The 22,373-nt window shown below is 46.0% G+C and overlaps 2 protein-coding genes across 8 annotated transcripts in view; one reads left to right on the top strand and one right to left on the bottom strand.

The window, feature by feature from the left end:
* The window catches only part of RALGDS (ral guanine nucleotide dissociation stimulator), a 91,010-nt gene extending 84,657 nt beyond the window's left edge, over positions 1 to 6,353 (top strand). For 4 of the 7 annotated variants that reach the window (XM_083596339.1, XM_083596336.1, XM_083596338.1 and 1 more), the window contains exons 15-19: positions 797 to 1,001; positions 1,313 to 1,399; positions 1,517 to 1,762; positions 2,319 to 2,433; positions 3,164 to 6,353. In XM_083596339.1, the coding sequence (XP_083452465.1) occupies positions 797 to 1,001; positions 1,313 to 1,399; positions 1,517 to 1,762; positions 2,319 to 2,433; positions 3,164 to 3,339 (829 nt within the window). In that variant the 3' untranslated portion in view covers positions 3,340 to 6,353. The remainder of the gene's footprint in view (positions 1 to 796; positions 1,002 to 1,312; positions 1,400 to 1,516; positions 1,763 to 2,318; positions 2,434 to 3,163) is intronic. The other 3 variants (XM_083596341.1, XM_083596340.1, XM_083596337.1) reach the window with 1 other exon arrangement.
* Positions 6,354 to 7,609: 1,256 nt separating this feature from the next.
* On the bottom strand, positions 7,610 to 22,249 carry CEL (carboxyl ester lipase). The gene is made up of 11 exons (XM_083596429.1): positions 21,240 to 22,249; positions 20,679 to 20,829; positions 18,909 to 19,031; positions 17,019 to 17,216; positions 16,146 to 16,276; positions 14,894 to 15,001; positions 13,084 to 13,201; positions 11,726 to 11,912; positions 10,896 to 11,099; positions 8,770 to 8,967; positions 7,610 to 7,872 (listed from the first exon to the last, which is right to left on the bottom strand). Exons 1-11 carry the CDS (start codon positions 21,297 to 21,299, stop codon positions 7,677 to 7,679), a joined length of 1,674 nt encoding a protein of 557 aa, XP_083452555.1. The 5' UTR covers positions 21,300 to 22,249; the 3' UTR covers positions 7,610 to 7,676.
* Positions 22,250 to 22,373: the final 124 nt, after the last annotated feature.

The raw sequence follows: 22,373 nt of genomic DNA, 5'->3' as shown, positions 1-22,373 counted from the left end.
TCTCTCTCTCTCTCTCTCTCTCTCTCTCTCTCTCTCTCTCTCTCTCTCTCTTTTGCTGCATGAGGCACAAGCCAAGAATGTACATTGGCCCCTTCCAGAAGCCAACTAGACTGGAGTTGAATTTTTCCTCCAACTTTGGGGATGGGCTAGCTTAGAGGGATAACTTGTAACAGTGGGTTGTCGGGCGTTGTTGGACTACAACGCCCATCATCCCCAGCCAGCTTGGTCATGGATGATGGGAGTTGCAATCCAAGCACATATGGGGACCCAAGGCTAGTTAATGCAATTTTAATTAACATCCTACTGGCTTGAGTACACTTGTTTTATTTTAAGCCCAAGGCCAGTAGGGATTGAACCTGGGACCTTCTGAAGGGGGAATATAAACCTTGGTCTCCCGGGTCTTTGTCCAACACTCCAACCACTACATCACCATGGCTCTAGCCAATATTACCTACACTGACTGGCAGCAGTCTCTGCCAAGCCTATCTGAAGATGCTGGTGATTGAGCATGCAATTTTCTGCTTGCAAAGTTCTGCATTCTAGAGCTCTTCCTTTAAAGACAACATAAGGTCCTAGTCCTCATGGTTCTGAACTGAAGCCTCATTTTAATAGACTACTGGCCTGGCTTAGAATGTTCCTATTTTGCACAATACGGTCTACACTGATGGGCAGCAGCTCTCCAGGGATTGAGGCAGGGAGCGTAGATGTCACTGGGGAGTGAACCTGGGGCCTTCTGCCTTGAGCCACCTGGGCCCCTTCCTGAAAGCTGCTTATTTGCTTTCCTTGTTCTTCCCAGCCGGCAGGCCCCCAGCACTGAATCTTCCTGTGCCAGCGGCAGCTCCCACTCCAAGTCCTTTGACCAGCTGAAGTGCGGTCCCTACCTGTGCAGTGGGGACATGGCTGACTCCGTCAGTGTCACGTCGGCCGGCTCCAGCAGCTCCGATGTAGAGGAGATCAACATCAGCTTCATCCCTGACTCTCCTGAGGGTCAAGAGAAGAAGGTACAAGACAGCGTCCCACTAGGCCCCGCTTGCACCCAGGGGGGCAGGTGGCAGGTGCGCCCCGTTGTCAGGGGAGCGGCCGACTTTCGCTTTGGGGGCGGGGGGCAGGTTTTGGAACGGGCAGGCCTGGAAATCCTTCTGTCCCAAGGCAAACGCCTGTAGGGAGCAGGCTTCAGAGGCTGTTGGCGGTGGGTGGGGCAGGTGGGCGGAGCTGATATGAGCCCCTCCCCCTCCCGCACTTGAGGTGGGAGGGGCCTGTGTCTTGCGAGGCGCCGCATGTTTCTGAAATGTAATTTATCCCGCCCCATTAGTGTTACCTTCCCGCCCTGGACGCCCAGACGTTCAACTCCGCTTCTGGCCAGGAGGGGGTGCCCCTGAGCACTGCCTGTAGTAGAAAGGTGATTTTTCTCAATAAGGAATACCTGGGGAGGCAGAAAAGGAAACACCCGCTCCGTTGAAGGAGGCTTAAATAAAGCCCTTTAATTCTCTCCCCTCTTTCTCTCCTCCCTCCGCAGTTCTGGGAATCCACCTCGCTTTCCTCCCTGGACACCTCTGGAATCGGCTCGAGTTCGAGCAGCGCCTCCTCCTCCTCTGTCTCTTCCACGCCAGTGACGGCCTCTCGCACCCACAAGCGCTCTGTCTCAGGCATCTCCAGCTACTCCTCTCTCTCCTTGCCCCTCTATAACCAGCAAATTGACGACTGTTGCATCATCCGGGTCAGCTTGGCCGTGGAGAATGGAAACATGTACAAGAGCATTCTGGTGAGGGTCTCTTGACGAGGAGGGGTCTTTCTTTTCTGTGAGGTGGGTAGTTGGGTGCAGTTAGAAATCCGGAGGGTTTTTTCGGGAAGCTTTTTGGGAGCAAATGTAAAGAGCTAGCCTAGGATATCCGTTCACCAAATGTTCTGTGCTAGTCCTTAGGAAGCTGCTTTAAACCAAGTCAGACCATCGGCTCATCTGCCTTTGTACTTCCTACACTGGCCAGCAGAGGCTCTCTAGGATTTCAGGCAGGGAGTCCTATCTCAGCCCTACTAGGGGATGCCAGGGGTTGAACTGGGACCTTCTGCATGCAAAGCAGATCCTCTGCCCACTGAACTCTAGATGCTCCTGATGGACGTAGGAAGCTGCCTTATACCGAGTCAGACCATGGGCCCATTTAGCTCAGTACTGTGAACACTGGCAGGCAGTAGCTTTCCAGAGTTTCAAGGAAGGTTACCTTCCTGGAGGTGCCATGGGCAAGTGAACCTGGGGCCTTCTGCATTCAAGAGTAGGTGCTTGCCTAAATGTGGGTTTTTGTTTTTACATTAATATTTTCCAGGTAACCAGCCAGGACAAGACCCCGGTTGTGATCCGTAAAGCCATGGCCAAACACAATCTGGATGGGGATCGGCCGGAGGACTATGAGCTCATTCAGATCATCTCAGAAGAGAGAGGTGAGGTGCCGTGGTTGCTTAGCCATGATTACGGCTATGTTTTCCCTCCACTGTCAGAGGCAGTGGGCCTCTGAACGCCAGTTGCTAGGAATCGCAAGTCGGGAGAAGTGCCACTGCAGCTAAGGGTCCTGCTCGTGGCTTCCAATTTGGGTACCTGGTTGGCCATGCTGACCACTGGCCATGCTGGCTGGGGCTGGTGGGAATTGGAGCTGTTCCCCTCTCTGTAAAGGTAAAGGGACCCCTGACCATTAGGTCCAGTCGTGGCAACTCATCTTGCTTTATTGGCTGAGGGAGCCGGCGTACAGCTTCTGGGTCATGTGGCCAGATTGACTAAGCCGCTTCTGGCGAACCAGAGCAGCGCACAGAAATGCCGTTTACCTTCCCACCGGAGTGGTACCTATTTATCTACTTGCACTTTGACATACTTTCGAACTGCTAGGTTGGCAGGAGCAGGGACCGAGCAACGGGAGCTCACCCCGTCGCAGGGATTCGAACCGCCGACCTTTTGATCAGCAAGTCCTAGGCTCTGTGGTTTAACCCACAGCGCCACCCGTGTCCCTCACCCCTACCCTACCTGATACGTAATCCTTTTTTAAAAAAGGACAAGTTTCTGGTCCTCAAGAGGAACAGCGCCACCCGCGTCCCCTCTCCGTAGCATCTCCTTAAAAGCCCAGTCCTTGAACCTGACTCCTCTCCCTCTCTCTCGCTTCCCCTCCCCTTATCCTCCTAGAACTGAAAATCCCGGACAACGCCAATGTCTTCTACGCCATGAACTCTGCTGCCAACTACGACTTTGTGCTCAAGAAGAGAGGCTTCTCCAAGGCCGTCAAGATCAAGCATGGATCGAGCTCCACGCTGCCACGGATGAAGCAGAAAGGCCTCAAAATTGCCAAAGGCATCTTCTAACCCCTGGGGCAGAGGGTCACCTGCCCCACCCACGGGCTTTGCCCCCTCACCAACTCAGTGCTGTTCCACTCTTGGCTACCAGTCTGTCTTAAACGCCATGGGGTTGGGGGCAGGTGTGTGAGAGATGATGTGATTGATCTCCCCAGCCCGGCAGCCTTGACCCGTTCCTCCATCTTGCCAAGGAGGTGCCCCAGCCGAAACCCTGGAAATTGGAAGCGGGATCCCTTAGCAGCAACGCCGCTCCTGCACGTTGCTCTTCGCGCTTTCTCTCTCTCTGCGTTGGCAGCAGCTGGCCCCCCTTGCCTTTTAAATCAGGTCTGCATCTCGTCTTTTTTAAAAACAACAACAACGAGGAGGACATTTTTATTTTCCATTTAAAAAAACAAAACACCTTTCCATGGTGCAAGCCAAGCTTATGTGGCTGCCTGAAGCCGTAGCCTGCCTTAGGTGTCTACACCGATCAGCGTGGTGCTGCTAAGGGGGTCTTGCTTTCTCCGTTCTCTGCTAAGATGCACCCGAGCAGAGGCTGGGGACTGGGAGTTCAGGAGATTGGGGCAAGCCCATGTGTGGGGCAATGACTGTCTTCATCTTCCATGCTCCTGGATACAGTTCCTTCTTGGTTGTCTTGGTCAAGCGAACTCACTGCCTGGAATTGGTCCAGAAATGCACTTTTTTGTCCTCAACAGGAGTCTGAAACTTTCCCCCACCGCTGCCTGTCCACATGGAGGGCCCTGTGGATTCCTCGTGTGGATTTAAGGCCACCAGCGAAGGTGGATCCTGTGCCAGAATAGGGTCAACCCACTCAAGACTTTTTTGAACTTTTCCAAACTCCTTCCCCCTCCCCTTTCTATTAAGAGCCTCCACCAAAGATCAAAAATGGCAAGCGTGTTTCTATGACAAAACGCCTCCGCTGGCCAACAGAGGCAGGAGTTGAAGGAAGTTGGTTTCTGTACAAAACACACTGTAAATAAGGACTTTGGGTGGAGAGAAGGATGAGATGGGAGGAGGGCTAAGTGATTTGCTCTAAAGGGTTGCAAGGAAACTGCCCCCCTCCCTCTTGGGAAGTGCCACTCCAGTTTTTTTCTTGTGTGTGTTTTAATGGACTAAGAACCTTTGACAGTGAAGTAGGGTCTGTGGACTATTGTCTGATGTGATCAGATTTTTTTTTTGTAAAGAGAATCTCAAAATGAATTTACTAATGTTCCACCCCACCCCACCCCACTCCCAATATTTATTGCTTGTGTAAATAGACTGGTTGGATTTGTACATTTTACTAACACTGTTTAAATATCCGTTAGCATGGTCAGTTTTATGTTTTTGAATTGTGTGAGACCTTTTGAGTGTGTGAATGGGGGAATATGCTACATACTCCTTTGGACATTTCAGACAGGGTTTCTTGGGTGGAGTCAAAAGTGCTTTAGCACAAGGAGGGTGAACCTTTGCCTTCCCCACCCCCCAAAGTTGCTGGACTCTTAACTCACATCGTTCCTGACCACTGCCTATTTTATCTGCAGGTGTCCTGCAACCCACCTCTGCCCCCTCCCCCACATAGCAAGGGAAAATGTCTTCTGATTTTATCTTTACCACTAAAATATTGCCACGAGCTTTTCACTAAACACTACGAAGAGGCCATGCAGATGCTCTTCAAGCTCCAAAATTCTGCTGCCTCCTTTGCGCTCTTTGTGAGCTTGCGTCTGTCTGTGTCACTGTGGTTATAGGCCTGGAGGGAGCAAACAGACCCACAGCACACTCATAATCATAAAAGTGACTAAGCTAGAGTCCTCAACACCTCAGGACTTCCATTGGAGCAGCCTTGGTGATACACTTGGTACAATCGACTAATGGGAAAGTTGTTTGTTTTAAAAAGAACCACAATGAGCACAGCTAGAAACATGGGAGTGGATGAGGTGTAAGTAATTGAGAATCTGCAACATCTTTCTCTGTGCAGGCTTTGCAATTTCTGGTTCTAGAGCTGGCCTATCTAAGGTGGTGCCATCCAGGTGTGGATTGGAGTCCTGCCTCCCATCTAGAGGTTGGGAGCCAACCATCAGCTAAAGGGCACCTTCTTGGCTTAGCCTTATGAGAGCTTCTCTTAACCTAATCCTCAGAAGTCATCTGCTTTCTTGCTCAGGATCTCATAGAAAAGAGGGCTGTTAATTCTCCAGTTGCCAGACCTGTTTTTATAAGCCCAGGGTTTCTGAGATTCTTTTAAAACACCCCACCCCCTACACCAAAACAGCATTATCTAAAAGGCAATCGGCTTTGCTCTGCCTATGAAGGGAGCGGATAGTCTCCTTGAGGGCAGCAGTGGGCTGTCTTATCTTTATCCCACATTTACTGTCCAATCTGCTTCTGGTGTTGATCCTGTAAATAAGGTTTTATTTCTTCTTGTTTAGACAAACGCTGGAAGATACTCCCCCATCCGTTTTGTAGAACAGCGGCTTCCTTGCGTTTTCGCTCTTGGTGGCTTTAAGCAACAGAATAGCTTCCTTTTTGTCTCCATCCCCTTTTGCTGCCGGCTGGGAGGATGGGGATCTGTGGCCTTTGTTGCCAGCCATTGTCAAGGACTCTCTCTGTGGATCAGCCAGTGCAGAACTTTTTGCTAGACCTGCACCAGGTTTCCTGTTCACCCACAAAATCCTTGTGCACGCAAAAAAAGGCCTCAGGCCTGGAGTTGTGACAGCTTCCCTGCTAGGCTTCCACTAAATCCTTTTTATACATGTACCTTTTCCAGAAACTTCCTCCCCACACCCAGTTCTTCCTCACTGCACAAACACTTCTTCCTGAAGCTTTTTTCCTTAACAGCTGCTGCTTCTCCCTACTTTTCATTGGAGTGTGACAAGAGTCCACAGCTGCTAGGGTGTGTGTGTGTACGTGAGTGTGTGGTCCATGTTGGTGACTGTAAATGAGGTATATTTTGTACCAATTTCCTTGAAGTAGCACACTACCTGGTGTGATTGTATACAGCAATGCAATTAGCCTTTTTCAATAAAAATGCTGATTTTGAGGCAAAGAACCAAGTTGTTCCCAGCTTCTTTGTGCCGTGAGCAAACAATTATTCCCCCCCGAAAGGATGTTATTGAACTGGAAAAACAGGAGAGGCTTTAAGAACTGGGATTTGGGTGCTTCCCTGCCACGTACGTAAGTTCATTCACTGATGCTCATGTGAGGTTTCCACAATGTCCTCTACAAAATGCTGTCCTGTATCCCCCTGCACTTAACATGGGAATAGGAAAACAATAACCACCAGGATGGTGTTCAGATGAGGGTGGCATGAACCACGCTGAGCCCACAATCAATTCTTACCTGGAAGCACCACTTCATTTAATAGAGTGGGGAGAGGCATGCTAGTTTTTAAAAAACTGCATGGGGTAGGTAGAAAGGTGTTATTTTCCTCCCCTCTGGTAACACTGTTAATTCAGGTGGGCTCATCCAGTGAAACTGATTAGCAGGAGAACGAGAAAAGGAACTGCTACTTTCTCTTATACTGCATAGAAATTGAAACTTTTGGGCTATAGATATATTTTTAAATTTTCAACAGTCCTGAAGTTAAAACAACAGTAAGAAATATGAAATAAAGAAAACAAATAATTTTTCATAGTTTCCTACTGGAATGTTATTGTAGGGTTATAAATAACCAGTACTTTTTTTTCTTTAAAAAATGTTTAGGGGTACTCTCATTTTCTTACTCATACTGAAATACTCCCCCTCAATGAGGCCAAACTTAGATTCACCAAATGCTTAGGGTTTTGCGTCCCCCTAGAAAAAAAGGACTGTAGATAACTGAAGTGATGCTGAAACAGACAGAATGGAACTAATGGGCCTAAGTCTAGGGACCCAGCAGACAACTCCTCTTTCAGGGTGAGAGTGTTGGATTTGTGTGGCCATACAATGGTCCTTGGAAGAACACAGATTGGCACATTCCGTCCCTCAGATATCAGAGATGTAGCCAGTTTACTTCCCTTCAGAGGGGCTGCTACTCTGCTTTCTGTCCATGAATCCCCTCCCTCCAAATAATGTGACTGGTGTGTGTTTTGTCTTCAGTGGGGCACCTCATTTGGAGCCAAGCAAGCAGTCATGTACAAGCATGGATTAACTCTTGCAGAGAGCAAGAGGATCTACTGGGGCTGGTGTCATGGCCAGAATTCTAAAGGTGAGACACAATCCTTGGAAGTTTGTAAGCAGAGGTTGGATAAATGGTCTATGAATAAGGGCAAAGAACAAATAAACTCACAATCTCTGCAAAGAGTTAAGATTTATTTATTCATTCTGAATCTGGGTTGGTTGGTTTGTTTTGGTTCTTGGACAAATGGAAGTGACTGTTTCCCAAGTAGTTTCTACTTCTCATCCAAGGTGACGGGTGCGTCTGGCAGGCTCCTGTAGGCGACAGTCCAGAAATTCACGAAAGGAGCTCTCAGGCCTTGCTTCGCTGACTCATAGTTGATGTCCTTGTTGATCTCCAGGTAGTAGCCATGCTGAATATCATAAGGCACCCACCCAATGGGGACTTCCGATTCCCCTTTGTTGGGGTCACTAGGAAAGGGTGAAGAATACAAACACACACTCAGTGGAAGGTTTGTGACTGGCACAGTACCAGCTTAAGTAATATAAGTCGCTAAGCATCTCATAAGATGAGGCAGGGAGGGCTATAACTCAGCGGTAGAGTCTTACATACAGAAGGTTCCTGGTTCAAACCTCAGTGGCATCTCTGCTGATAGTCAGTATATAGACAATACTGAACTAAATGGCCCCAAAGTATGATAATGGTATAAGGCAGCTTCCTGTGTTCCAAATTTAGAACAGAGGCAGCCAACATGGTGTAGTTGTTGAACTACAACTTCCATCAGCCCCGGCCATGGTTGGCCAGTGGTGAGGGAGGATGGGAGCGGTATCTTGGGGGCACCATATTGACTATCCTTGATTCAGACAAACAGGGACAAAGGTGTCAGAAATATGGGAAATAGTCCTTAAGCAGAGAAGGCTGAAGGGACTAGGTCTGTTCAGCCTGGATAAAAGGAGACATGGGACATGATACCACTAAGAACCCAAGAGCCTGACTGCTGGATCAGGGCAAAAAGGGCCCAGCATCCTGCTTTCACTGTGTCCATTGCAGGTGTCTCAATGGGAAGCCTAAAAGCAGCCCCTTTCCAGTTGCTCCCCATCATCTGTTATTGAGAGGAAGTCTGTTCTTTTTTCTGCCACCTGAGGATACAACCAGTTTAAATGGGCTTGTTACAGGAGGAGATATTTGGGTTGAAGATAGAAACCGCTCAGCAATGAGGTCAGTTGCATAGAGTGGTCTGACTTCAGCAATTTTCAGGTGGTTCGCAGTGGAGAGAAATAATAGGGTTTTAAAAGCTGGACAGGACTACGTCTCGTGTTTAGGGGTTTGGGAGAAAGACACTGGCAACAAAGTCGAGCAGGCCTTACCCTGTTCTGGCAAAGTTTGTCCAGTAAGCTATCATGTCCTTAGAAACCTTTCTGTGCTGAGCTCTGTAGCCCAAAGGAGTGGCAAAAGGTTTCCCAAAGACATACTGAAGGTCATCAGCATGGTCTGCACCAACCCAGCTGGGATAGACAGGCATTCGCGAATCCTGGGAAAACAGGTAGCTGTAAGTCTTGGCACTCCTAAAATGAGGGGGGGAGAGAGAGAGAGAAAGGCATGGTGAGTAAGGAAAGAAACAGCAAAATTCACTGGGACTCAAACTCCTAACATTCTTACTGGACATATTTTATATTATTTTAGCTTTCTATATTTTATCTGTCTTGTTTTTATTTGTGTAAGCTGCCTTGAGTCCCAGTCTGGATAAAAGGCAGGATATAAATAAATATAATATAAATAATAAGTCTTGCCCATTACTTTAAGTAGGTCTCCTGCAAGTTAGGACTAGTATCCAATACAATCTTCTTCGGTTTTGTAGTCAATGTTAATTCTGCTCAGGATTAACCCACTGAAATTAATATCCATGACTAACTTATGTCCATTAATTAAAACGGGTCTACTCATTAGGAGGACTGACACCCTTAATATTCATGTTGCTTAATGGACGTCAAAATTAAAATACACAATAAAATAGCCCCACTAAAAACATTAAAATATCAACACTTGTGGTTAACATGTTTAAACAGCATAGCAATTAAAACAGGAGACTTGGGGTCAAGAAATTAAGGGGAATGCAAAGAGGTACATCTTTAAAAGATGGCAGAACACCGGTGCAGATGGTACATCATCTTGTACATCAGCAGGGACAGCGGTCCATAACACTAAACTAATAATAATAAAAAAAACACACAAGCTAATAATAATTGGGCCTTGAAAAACTAATGTTATTAATTCATTTCTTATGCTGCAACCATCTCACTGAGTTGCCCCAACCACTCTGGGCGGCTTCCAACAAAAACACAGAGGGAAAGGAGAAAAAAGCTTCCTGAAACAGGGCTGCCTTCATATGTCTATGACAAGTTATACAGCTGTTTTAACTCTTTGACATCTGCCGGGAGAGTGTTCCACGGGATGGGCGCCATTGCTGATAAGGCCCTCCGCCTGGTTCCCTGTCACTTCACTTTTCGCAGTGAAAGAACTGCCAGAAGACTCTTGGAGCTGGACCTCAGTGTCCAGGCTGAACAATGGGGGTGGAGGGTTTCATTTGTTGATCTTAATACCCTCTCCGGGAAATGAAGAGGAAGTCTGCCTTTCAGAAAACCGAGGTTGTTATGCCACCCAGAAAAAGTGGTTTACATAAAGCAATGTAAAATATTCTTCAGAAAACAAAAATTTGTTTCTACAGTGTAAGTTGGTTTGAGGCACTTTAGTGGGAGGAAAAGCAACAAACATAATAAATAAATACTGATCATAGTACTGTAGAGTTGGAAGGGGCCTTGAGGATCATCTAGTCCAACTCCCTGCAATGCAGAAATATGCAGCTGTCCCATACAGGGATCGAACCTGCAAGCTTGGTGTTATCAGCACCATGTTCTAACCAACTGAGCTAAAGAAACAAGCTGACATAAGAAAATGTTAATCCAGATATAGGTAAAAATATATGTATTAAAATTACATGTCTGCCTAAACAAAAAAGTTTTGAGCAGGCATTGAAAACCGTACTGTGAATGGGTCTGCCTAATATCAATAGGCAGGGAGTTCCGGTGAGTAGGTGCTGCCACACTAATTCCATGAAAGTGCAGAAGAACCCCCCTAAAAAGGAGGACACAGGATGGAAATACAGTGGTACCTTGGTTTAAGAACAGCTTAGTTTATGAAAACTTGGATTAAGAAGCTGCAAACCCGGAAGTGGGTGTTTTGGTTTGTGAACTTTGCCTTGGAATAAGAACATGTTTCACTTCCTGTTGAGTGTGTTCCATTTGTAAATTGAGTCCCCCGCTGCTATGGGAAAGCATGCCTTGGTTTAAGAACGCTTTGGTTTAAGAACGGACTTCCGGAACAGATTAAGTTTGTATACCAAGGTACCACTGTAAGCAGAGATAATGACTGACCAGCAAGTCTCTCTCTCTGAAACCCTAGCTACCAACTCATTCCACCCTCCAGAAACACTCACTTGGCATTTTGGTAATGGAGACTAAGTGTCTGCTGGGTAGGCACCAGAAATATGTAGTCTGTCTCCAGGTCTATCACAGATCTTTTCATGACTTCCTGGTTTGTGTGGTCAGTCCACACCTGGGTATAGAGGGAGAAGGTTTCATTGGCTCCTTCCACCCCCTTCTCCACAGTCAGGCCCTGGGCCACACGGTACATGTCATCCCTGCAGAGAGGAACAAAAGCATCAAACAGCACATCAGGCAAGTTGGTTCTGGATCCTGGTAGGATGCAGTTAAACCCTTAAAAAAAACTTTTATCTATTAATTACAGTGACTAGCAAAACAGAAACTTTCAAATTCTTATAGCAAAATGTTTGAGCTTCCACCTTCATCAACTGTTCTCAGAACTGTTGAGAGCAGCTTCCAAGGTGGCAGTCCTAGAGTTTTGAGGGTGGACTGCTCAGGGGGGCTTCATTTGCTGAAGCTGAGCAATGGCTGGCACAATCCTCCAGGTGTTTGTGCGCCCATCCAAAAGTTCTCCCTTTTTGCTAATGTTGGATCTATTCCAACATAAAACCTGTCCAATAGGTTGCGGTTTTCAGCATTAAAGGGTTCAGCAACAAGTTGATTCACTCTTTTTGGTCAAAATTTGTGGTTTCTAAAACATGTGTGTATCAGTAGTTTTATCTACATACGGGATATGACCACCCCCCATTTTTTGCATTCAGTGATATAAATTAGGAAATTAGGAGCAAGGGTGTTCCCCATCTCTGTCTTATGCCACAGGACAAGGCTGTCCTCTCCTCCACCCACAGATAATCAGGTTTTGCTCCCCCACCCCAACCCTTACGCTGTGATCTTCACTAGCGGGCGGTTGAGAGCAGGCATGTCAATTGAAGCAAAGAAGTGCCCATCCATGTTGTTCACCCCTGCGATGTAGTCAATGTCAGCGGCATTGGCAAAGAGATTTTCTGGGTTATCTGGGAGGAAATCTCCGTCAACCACTGGGGAGAAGGCAAGGTAATGGACGAGAGGATCTGCAGGGGGGGGGAGAGAACCAATTGGACTGTTTAGGATAGGAAAGGGACGTCCTGCAGGTGGGATGTCATATGCTATACTACAGCAAAGCTACTAAACTGCAGAATTCTAGTCCTCATGATATATAGGCTATGGTGGTAAATATAACATGATATATAGGTGACTGGGGTTACGTTCCAGGGATCATGCCTGAAGTCAAAACAGAGTATAGTCAAAATACATTGGGTTTAACGGCAGGTGGGATTGCCAAAGTTATTTCTCCTGGACCCCCACCCTCACTTTCTACCACCTGTTAATTAAAAATAAATAAATAAGGCCAAGCACATGAAGCCAGATGTGCACAAGTTAAATGTAAGTTAACTGTATATAACTATCAGAATACCCATTGCTGGGAATCAAGAATTGGGAGAGAGCTGTTATGCTCAGATCCTGCTTGTGGGCTTCCTATAAATGGCATCTAGGTTGGCCACTGTGAATTCCTCCAAGGGACCTTGTTGAAAGAGCAAATCTTACACTTTGGGATGGGAATTAATACTCTGCCTGTAGCACTCATCTTCTTCCTTTTCTTATTTAATAGTAATTCCTATTTGAGCATGCTAGGTGACCTCCCAGTTCCTCTCCACTTTTCAAATCCTATGTGCTATCTGTGCATTTTTTTGTGTGTGTGTTGCAGAACTGGCCTTGTTACAGGCGCCACATAACGTTCATTCCAGATTTTTCAAAAATCAATGTTAAAACATGAGGGGACGGGGACCACACCATGAAACTCCCTGCCCATTGACAACAGGCTGGAGCCTTCGCTATACCCTTTCCAGCACCTGCCAAAAAACATTTTTGCTTTGACAAACCTATCGACAGACACGTAGCATGTTGGAATGTTTCTTAATCTGGTTTTTAGCTTATCATTAGTTTTAATTATTTGCTGAAGGCTTTTAATTGTTGCTTTTAACGGGGTTTATTTTTTAAGCATAATTTCATATATTTATTCTTTTCATAAACTGCTTTAAAAGTTTTGTGATATATAAAGATTTTACAAAATAAATAAATAGCATTCATTTTTAAAAGACACTTCTGTTTAGCTTTCCGAAGTGTCTGGAGAGACTGTTGCTCCTCACAGTTTACAGAGGCACCCATTCTCAGCCCCACCTCACCGCTTGAAGTCCAACTTACAGCGCAGATTAAGCACCTCTAGGTGGTAAGCAAGCGTCAGGGCCTTGGGGTCGGTGACCTTGAGGCAGTTTGCTAGCTTTGTGGTGTTGTCTGTTGGGCAGCCGACTTTCTGAGCTACCTGCAAGAAGAGTCAGAGGAGAAATTCAGGCAAGTTCACGTTCAAACGAGACCACTTCCCAATGGGCTTTTTCCGAAAACCATGTACAGTCATACCTCATGTTACGTTTGCTTCAGGTTGCATGTTTTCAGGTTGCGTCCCATGGTGACCCGGAAGTACCAGAAAGGATTACTTCCAGGTTTCGCTGCTCGGGCATGCGCAGACACACAAAATGACACCACGTGCATGTGAATCACGACCTGCGCATGTGCAGACGCGCAGACGTGGGTTTTATTCTCTTCAGGTTGCGAACGGGGCTCCAGAACGGATCCCGTCCGGAACCAGAGGTACCACTGTACCTCGCGAGCCAAAGAACACAGCCTATCCCTTCAAAATCCATAATTCTTCCGCCCGATAATAAATGCTGGAAATGTAAGGAGGTTGAAGGTACATTCTTTCGCCTTTGGTGGACGTGCCCAAAGATTAAGGCTTTCTGGGAAATGATTTATAATGAAATGAAAAAGGTATTTAAGTATACCTTCTTGAAAAAACCAGAGGCTTTTCTCTTGGGCATAGTTGGCCATTTGGTGCCAAAGAAGGACAGAACTTTTTTTATGTATGCTACAACGGCAGCAAGAATACTTATAGCAAAGCACTGGAAGACTCAAGATCTACCCACTCTGGAAGAATGGCAGATGAAGTTGATTGACTGTATGGGACTGGCAGAAATGACTGGCAGAATCCGCGACCAGGGAGAAGAGTCGGCAGAAGAAGATTGGAAGAAATTTAAGGACTATTTACAGAAACACTACAAAATTAATGAACTCTGAAAAGATGTTGGATTGAACTTTTGTGGTCTCTAGCTGTTATGATAAAGACAATAGGGATTAAAATTGTTTAAGTCATTAAATTTAAAATGTTGAGTGGAAAATAAGGCGTTACTTTAAAAGGAATGTTAAGAGATTAGGATTTGCTGGATTAACAAGTTGAACTAGAAAACAAGAAGGGGAGGTATGAGGAAGTCAAAGAAACATGTTATTGAAAAATTGTTACTGAAATTGACTTGTTCTTAATATTTTTCTTTTTTTTCTTTTTTCTTTTTGTGTTTGTATAAAATTGGAAAATCTAATAAATATTTATTAAAAAAAACAAAAAAAATCCATAATTCTTCCATACAACATGTAAAAAGTGCTGTGCAAAGGTTTAACTGTTCTATTAGTGACTCCTGCCCAACTGAAGATAGCACAACACTGGAGGCATCAGTAACCTTTTACTATCCAAGCCTGGGGAAATAAAGTATGGAATCAGGCACTATCTGAGAAAAGAACAAGAGCACAACAAGCAGGCCAGATGTGTTAAATCTGAAGATTATTTCTCAGTCACCTGGTACCTTTTCATTGAGTTCATCTTACGTTAGGAGAGCGAACATCTCCCTCCAGGTTCACAATGCCCATTATGGGGAGATACGATTCCCAATGAGTTTTGTTCCCCTGGCATAGTTGTTTTGTACACTTGTGTCTGCTTTGTTATCAGTTCTCACCATCATAAAAAGCACTCCATTTTATCTATAATTTTTCAGAATTCAATGCATCATAATTTCTTGTTTTGTTATTGTCACGCTACATGGATGTGGTTTTTGTGTTACTCCGGAAAAAAATTTGAAAAATCATTTTGAAAAAAGAAAGAAAACTCTCCAATTTGACATTGCATTACCTTGGTAGCCCAGTAGAGGGGGTTCTTCTGAATGGCCCAAGAGCAGAGGCCGACTCCACTCTGGCTGATAGCCCGCTTGATCAATCCTTTGTTGTAGGGCGACAGCATCTACAGTGCAGGAGAAGGGACAGAAGACAGTCATAGGAGATCATAGGAAGTTGCTTTATACCGAGTCAGACAACCGGTCTGTCGTGATGCTCGGCAGAAGAAGGACTTGATGATGATGATGATGATGATGATGATAATAATAATAATAATAATAAAAATTTATACCCCGCCTATCTGACTGAGTTTCCCCAGCCACTCTGGGCGGCTTCCAATCAAGTGTTAAAAACAATACAGCATTAAATATTAAAAACTTCCCTAAACAGGGCTGCTTTCAGATGTCTTTTAAAGAGAAGATAGCTGCTTATTTCCTTCACATCTGAAGGGAGGGCACTGATATCCAAGACAAAAAAAATAAAGCTCAGAAGGTGGTACTTGGTAAGAGGTTAGCATTCAGAAAATTTCAGCTTCCCTTTGGGGAGGGGAATCAAGCTTCTAGTCCTTATATTGTTTAGGAAAATAGGAAGCCGCTATCTAGGGTTGGCATACAGTGGTACCTCGGGTTAAGAACTTAATTCGTTATGGAGGTCTGTTCTTAACCTGAAACTGTTCTTAACCTGAGGTAACACTTTAGCTAATGGGGCCTCCCGCTTCTGCCGTGCCACCAGAGCACGATTTCTGTTCTCATCTTGAAGCAAAGTTCTTAAGCTGAGGTACTATTTCTGGGTTAGCGGAGTCTGTAACCTGAAGCGTATGTAACCTGAGGTACCACTGTATTTCAAAAAGTGAAAATCCGGACACAAAAGTTGTTGAGCTTGTTTTGGCGAAGTTGTTGAACCTGGGGCATTCTGAATGCAAAGTATGTGCTCCACACCACTGAGCTTTGGCCCTTTCTCCTAAAAATATAATAGGATTCTAGTCCTCAAAGTTCTGAATAAAGGGATGCTCTATACCGCTGAGCTATTACAGCCCTTCCCCAAGCTGATGTTTCCCAGCAGACCCTCTTCCCCTGTCCCTTGCTCCTCCCAGCATTCCACCCCACTCCCTGACTGCCACTCATTCTTCCAGTAGCTCTTTCCCCACAATAACAAAACCACATATTGTGACTCAACTCCTGAACCAATCAAGAGCCCCACACCTAAGAAAAATTAAAATTAAATTGAATTAAACCCTTAACAAAATGAAATAGAAAGAAAGGGCCCCGTACCTGTAAGGAGACACTGACGGCCCCAGCAGACTCTCCAAAGATTGTGATGTTGTCGGGGTCCCCTCCAAAGTTCTTTATGTTTCTCTTGACCCAGGCAATGGCCATGTGCTGGTCTTTGAGGCCATAGTTACCTGAAAGAAAAGAGCTGGAGTCACACACACACACACACACACACACACACACACAGCCCTAGGAGTAAGCCTGCAGGGCTGTTGTCAAGCAGAAAAGTGGGACATAAATATTTCAGTTAAATAAATACGCAGCTGGGCTTTTCTGAGCCAGACCACTGTGAGGCCAGACCAGGAAAAGCAACTCAAAGAACCTTTAGTATTAAAAAACACCACAAGATTTTGTAGATTAGATGTATTGTGTGTGATTTTCAGTTGTCAGGTACATATACACATGTAGGTGTAGATCAGGGATGGGAAACCAGGAGCCCTCCAGATGTTTTTGGACTCCAACTCCCATCGGCCTCAGCCAGCAAGGCCACCAGTCAGGGATGATGGGAGCTGTATTCCAGCAACATCTGGAAGGCTACAGATCCCCCTTCCCTGAATTAAGGAGGAACATTTCCTGCCGCATGCAAGACATGAAATGATGCCTCTGAAAAAGGCATTCCCTTATTAAAGAATCCCTCTTCTTAGATCAGGGATGGCACTCCAGATGTTGCTAGACTCCAACTCCCATCAGCCTCAGCCAGCATGACCAGTGTTCAGAGGAATGATGGAGCTGCAGTCCAGCAGCATACGAAGAGTCACAGGTTCCCAAGCCCCCAATGCAAAGGTTGGAGGGAAACAGCAAAACAAACGTTAACTTATGCAAGATGACTGTAGCTGTGGGGGGGGGGAATATCCCCCCAAAGAAAGGTCTTACCTGGAAGGCTAGCATCTCCTGTGCTGAGGAAACCCAGGGGTCCAAGGCGGTAGTTGAGCGTCACCACAATGACCTTTCCGCGGGTGGCAATCTCCTCTCCGTCGTAGAGGTAGTTGCTCAGGAAGTTGGGTCCCTGGCCGCCACCCCAGAGAAAGGCTCCCCCATAAATCCAGACCATCACCGGCAAGTTGGTGGAGACTGAAGCAGAAAGGGGAAGGGATGAAGAAGCAGAGGCGTGAGCCAGCAGGAAGCCAGAACTCAAAGATCTCTGCCTAAATATCCACTGATGACTGATGGGGGCACATTTAAAGCAGGAGTGCCGGAGCAGTTTTTTAGCCCAAGGGCTACATTCTTTTCTGGGTAACCTCCTGGGAGCCACATACCAGTGGTGGGCGGGGCTAAAGGCAAAAGCGGACAAAGCAACCAATGTAAATTTTACCTTTTGTATGGCAAGACTAGTTTCTGCACACGCTCACACACTGTTCTCTGTTCCCTAACCAGGAAAGCAAGATGCATTGTCAGAGGGTGCAAGGCAGGGTTGGTGAGGGATGTAACCGCAGAGTTTCCCCATGGCCAGAGAGAGGGAGGGGGCTGGAAGGCTGAGGTCTCCCTCCCACCCCAGTTTAAAGGATACAATGCCTCTGTGAGGAGTCCCAAAGATGCCACTCCTCCTCTCAATAAGTGGAGAGTGGGGAATGATACAGTCATACCTCATGTTACGTCTGCTTCATGTTACGTTCTTTCAGGTTACGTCCCGCGGTGACCCAGAAGTACCAAAAGGGTTACTTCTGGGTTTCGCCGCTCACGCATGCACAGAAGCGCAAAATGACATCACGCGCATCCGCAGAACCGGTGAATCGCAACCCGCGTGTGTGCAGACGCACCGCTGCAGGTTGTGCTCTTTTCATGTTGCGAACGGGCCTCTGGAACGGATCCCGTTCACAATCAGAGGTTGTATACCGATTTTGGCGCAGCAAGAAATCACATGACCCCACACCAGCTCTCATGCAAGCTGTTGTTCATTCAGTACAATGAAAGTCAAAAACAATAGCTCTCCCTCCCACAAATTAACACATGCCATTGCACAGCGAGGAAAACATCTGCACAAGGCCCCATGCTCTGCCCCAGCTATCAGCTAAAGAACATTGGAAGAGCCCTGCTGGATCAGACCAGTGGCCCACCTAGTCCAGCATCCTGTTCTCACCGTGGCCAGCAAGCAAATGGGAAACCAGCAAGCAGGACCTGAGCCCAAGAGCCCCCTCCTCTCCTGTGGTTTCCAGAAACTGGTATTCAGAAACACTGCTGCCTCCAAACATGGAAAGAGAGCATAGACATCACGGCTAGTAGCCATGAACAGCCTTCTCCTCTTTGCATTTGTCTAATCCCCTTCGAAAGCCATCTAGGTAGGTGGCCATCATCACTACCTCCTGTGGGTTCCATAGTTTAACGATGTGCTGCATGAAGAAGGACTTTTCTCTGCCCTGAATCTTCCATCATTCAGCTTCATTGGATGCCCATGAATTCTAGTGTTACAAGAGAAGATGGGTGTGTGTGTGGAATTGTCCACTTTCTCCATGCCAGGTGTAATTTTATAAACATCTGTCGTTTCACTTCTCACTCACCTTTCCTCTAAACCAGTGTTTCCCAAACTTGGGTCTCCGGCTGCTTTTGGGCTACAATTCCCATCATCCCTGACCACTGGTCTTGCTAGCTAGGGATGATGGGAGTTGTAGTCCAGAAACAGCTGGAGACCCAAGTTTGGGAAACACTGCTCTAAACTTAAAAGCCCCAAATGCTACCTTTTCCTCATAGGGGAGTCGTTTGATCACTCTGGCTGCTCTTTTCTGAAGCTTTTCTAACTCGACAATATCCTTTTTGAAGGACACTGACCTTCTTTTTTCCCTTGGGGGACCCAGATGTTGAGATAAAGACAATCTTGGGTGCCACGCACATCTGTCTGGGTGAGTGTGGACTGCATGCAACGATTCTTATACTCCTTGGCCTGCAGGGTGCCTGAGAGAGAAAGTGATGAACACACGTACAGGACTGTCAGCTTGGCATCCGGAGGGAAGCTTGTTTTGTTTTACATTTTAAAATAGTTCTGGTTGAGCTACACACACACACACAAAAACACAAAATCACAATACAGCAAAAGAAATATCAAAACAAAAGTGGGGGATTAACACAGAGAGAGGTAAAGCCAAAGGGCATGTAGTGTTTGACACCCTGGCAATTATCACTTTGAGCAGCCTGTTAATGTTGTTGCTCTTAAGTCATAAGAACTTAACAACATGCATGGCCGGAATGCCAAAGAAGTGCAGCCTTTCTAGGCGAGTTCAGTATGACAGCATCATACACACATTTAACTCGCATGACTTCAAGGCGGGCTCGTTGAAATGGCACAAATTAAATCCAAGGGAGGATTTTGGGATTACCTGGTGCAAAATGAATTTTCAAGTTCTCCTCTTCGCTCGTGGGGGCAAGGCCTGCCCAGTTCCTAGCTCTGGGAGGCTTCCATGAAATCTTGTAGGGCCACCCAAGTTCCCGCAAAATCTCATGCAAGAGTTCCAGAGTTGGTGCAACTAATGGGCCTTGCCCACCTTCCCACAAGAAAAGCAGAGAGCTTAAAAAGCTCTTTTTAAGCTGGATAACCCAAGCAGACTCAGCACAAAAAAGAGGATTTAAGCTCTCTGCCTTGCTTGTGAGAGATGCCTGCTCAGTGCACCAGCTCCAGGAGGCCAGAAAGTTCTCTTTGGCTCCAAAGGTTTGGGTACATGTGGTTTTTGTGCATGGACAGAACTCTTGAAACCAGCACTAGTTGCAATTATATTGTTTATCCTCTGATCTAAAAGTCTTTATTAAGCCGGAGATTGTTATAACACCTCAATTAACAGAGCCGAATCTGTTTCCGGGACCAAACAAGACCTCAGAATTGTATGGAGTTTTGTAGCAACTTTGGGTAGTGACAACTTAAGCTTGGAAGACAACGGGACAGGTCTCTCTGGAAAAATGCGACGGCTATGTTTGGCAAATCGCCTCATTAGAAAAATTAACTCAGACCCTGAATGCGGCAAGAGTGAAGCACACACATATATGTGTGTTTTGAATTATTTTATAGAGGTCAAATTGATGACCCAAGTCCTCCTGCATTGCACTCCTTTCCTCATAGGGGAGTCACTTCAGCTAGGCCATATGGTTAAGCTCAGGGTAAAAATGAGTTTAGGAACATTGGGATCTTCCTTGCATTGCTTCAAACCATTGGTTCATCTTGCTCAGTACTGTCTACACCAACTGGCAGCAACCCACCAGGGTTTCAGGCAAGGAGACTCTCCCAGCCGTACCTGTATATGTCACAGGAGATTGAACAGGTGAACTTCTGCATGGCAGCTCCAGTTGCTGTTTTCTCAATCTGAGCCCCACCCCACTGTAATTATGGACGTAACAACACTGGGGAACCGTACATGGTTCTTGTGAGGATTCCTAATATAACGATGTAGAAACCATTTTCAGCATTTGGAATGTTCATAGGGGGCATTGTTAGTAGTTAAAAGTGCAGACATAAAAAATAACGTAAAAAAAAAAGTGCAGACGTAAAAAATAAAATACATTTTAAAAAATGTTAAAAAAGGAAGTGCAGACATCCCCCCGCTCCCTCTTTACCTGGCCAGCCTGGGTGAGGCTGGGGGTCTTCAAGAGTCTTGGTAGGTGCAGCAAAAGGGATTCCTTTGAAGATGTCCACATAATCCCCGAAAAGGCCCAACTTTTTATTGACGCCTTCCACAAAACCTCCTTCCGTGTTCACGATGCCCAGCTAAACCAACAAAAAGGGAAGAAATGTATTTGAGTTTCATGTGCCATTACCTATATAGCCAAACCACACAAACACAATTTTTAGTTGGGGCCAGCAGAAGGAAATGGACACTTGGGCAGTGGAAACCCTCTAAGACAGCCAAATGAGGACTAAGCATAGTAGGGAGAAACAGAAAACTATCTAAGTGGGGGAGAATGGAATGGAACCGTTGGGAGTCTCAGACAGAGAATGCTCCATGCTGCAACACTTTGTAGTAGGACCCACTTGTATAACTCTATAAGAACACTTAAAAAAAAATTAAGCCCCTCTGATCCTATGGATTTAAGAGAAAGGTTCTTTGGATCCTGATTCCTGATTAGCAGCAGCTTGGTGGTGGTCCCTTAAGCAAATATTTTGATGCCCATGCTTACCTTTGCTGCCCCCACTGCGCCCAGGCAGAGGGCAAGGCACATTACTTCCCAGCGACCCATGGTGTGCTCCAAATGGGGCTTATTCAGTACAGGTAGGTCCCTTTATACCCCAAACCTGACTCAACTTATCTCTGCATGGGACAAGGGAGTGGCACTATCGTCATGGAAGGTTCCATGGGGCTGCCAAATAGATGGTGTAAACTTCCAAGGTAAATGTGGGGTGACTGGGGGTAACCTTGAGACTTACCTTGACACAGGCTGAGTTCTGTCCCCATCCATTCAACAGCTGGCATTTCTCTCACATCCAAACCTTGCTGTGAGTTATAAATGAGGAGGTGAGCACAGATGAAAAACTAGGATCAATCCCCACCTTTATGTTTCTCAGAAGGACTCAACTGGGAATTCCAACCTCAGCATACCCTTTAAAGCAAACATTTAGAACATTCCAAATGTGATCCACACAAACCATTCCTAATGCATGGAAAGAGAAGGCAGGACTCCTAACTCCTGCACTGTCCCCTCTGGCAGCCCTCGCCTCCCACCCACAATTTCACAACACTTCTTGACAATTTTATGTGGCCAGATGGAGAACAGAAGGTCTATACCAGTCATGTGACTTTTGTAACAGAAATACACCACTGTCGGACCAAGAAATATGGACTAAATAAGGACACTTACAAACCCCTTGGCTGCTACTTCTCCAAATCTGCACTTTTTTTGCTAAGCCAGTAAGCAAACTGTCACCACTAAGGCAGCCGCAAGGCCAATGGCCCCATTTGAAAGACTTGTAATAGCCACAGAAGGACAAGGCCCAGGTATAACATCCATAATCTATAGCATTCTGCTCAGTGCATCGGTGGGTTCACTTGACCCTATTAAACATCAAAGGGAATGTGATTTCAGCTATGAATTTGACCCAGGTCAATGGAATAGACATTGGACAAAAAAACCCTTTAAGTCTACATTGGCAAGCAAGAGAATTACCCTAAAACTCATATATAGGTGGTACCTAACACCCAGGAAGCTGGCAATGATCCATCCTGGCACCTCACCACTTCGCTAGAGGGGCTGCCCCACACTTGGTACATTGTCCATAGTCCACATGTGGTGGAGATGTAAAAAAATCCAGCCCTT

The sequence above is a fragment of the Podarcis filfolensis genome (genome assembly GCF_964270895.1).
Source record: "Podarcis filfolensis genome assembly, chromosome: Z".
Lineage (NCBI taxonomy): Eukaryota > Metazoa > Chordata > Lepidosauria > Squamata > Lacertidae > Podarcis > Podarcis filfolensis.
This window is presented reverse-complemented; position numbering and strand designations above follow the sequence as displayed.

What these genes read in the sequence shown, in the direction of transcription:
- CEL (XM_083596429.1), bottom strand. Translation starts at nt 21,299, where the DNA reads ATGGGTCGCTGGGAAGTAATGTGCCTTGCCCTCTGCCTGGGCGCAGTG. An exon ending in GCGCAGTGGGGGCAGCAAAG is followed by an intron (nt 20,830 to 21,239) that starts GTAAGCATGGGC and finishes TTGTTGGTTTAG; the next exon opens with CTGGGCATCGTGAACACGGA. An exon ending in AGAGGTGCTTAATCTGCGCT is followed by an intron (nt 11,913 to 13,083) that starts GTAAGTTGGACT and finishes CCCCCCCTGCAG; the next exon opens with ATCCTCTCGTCCATTACCTT.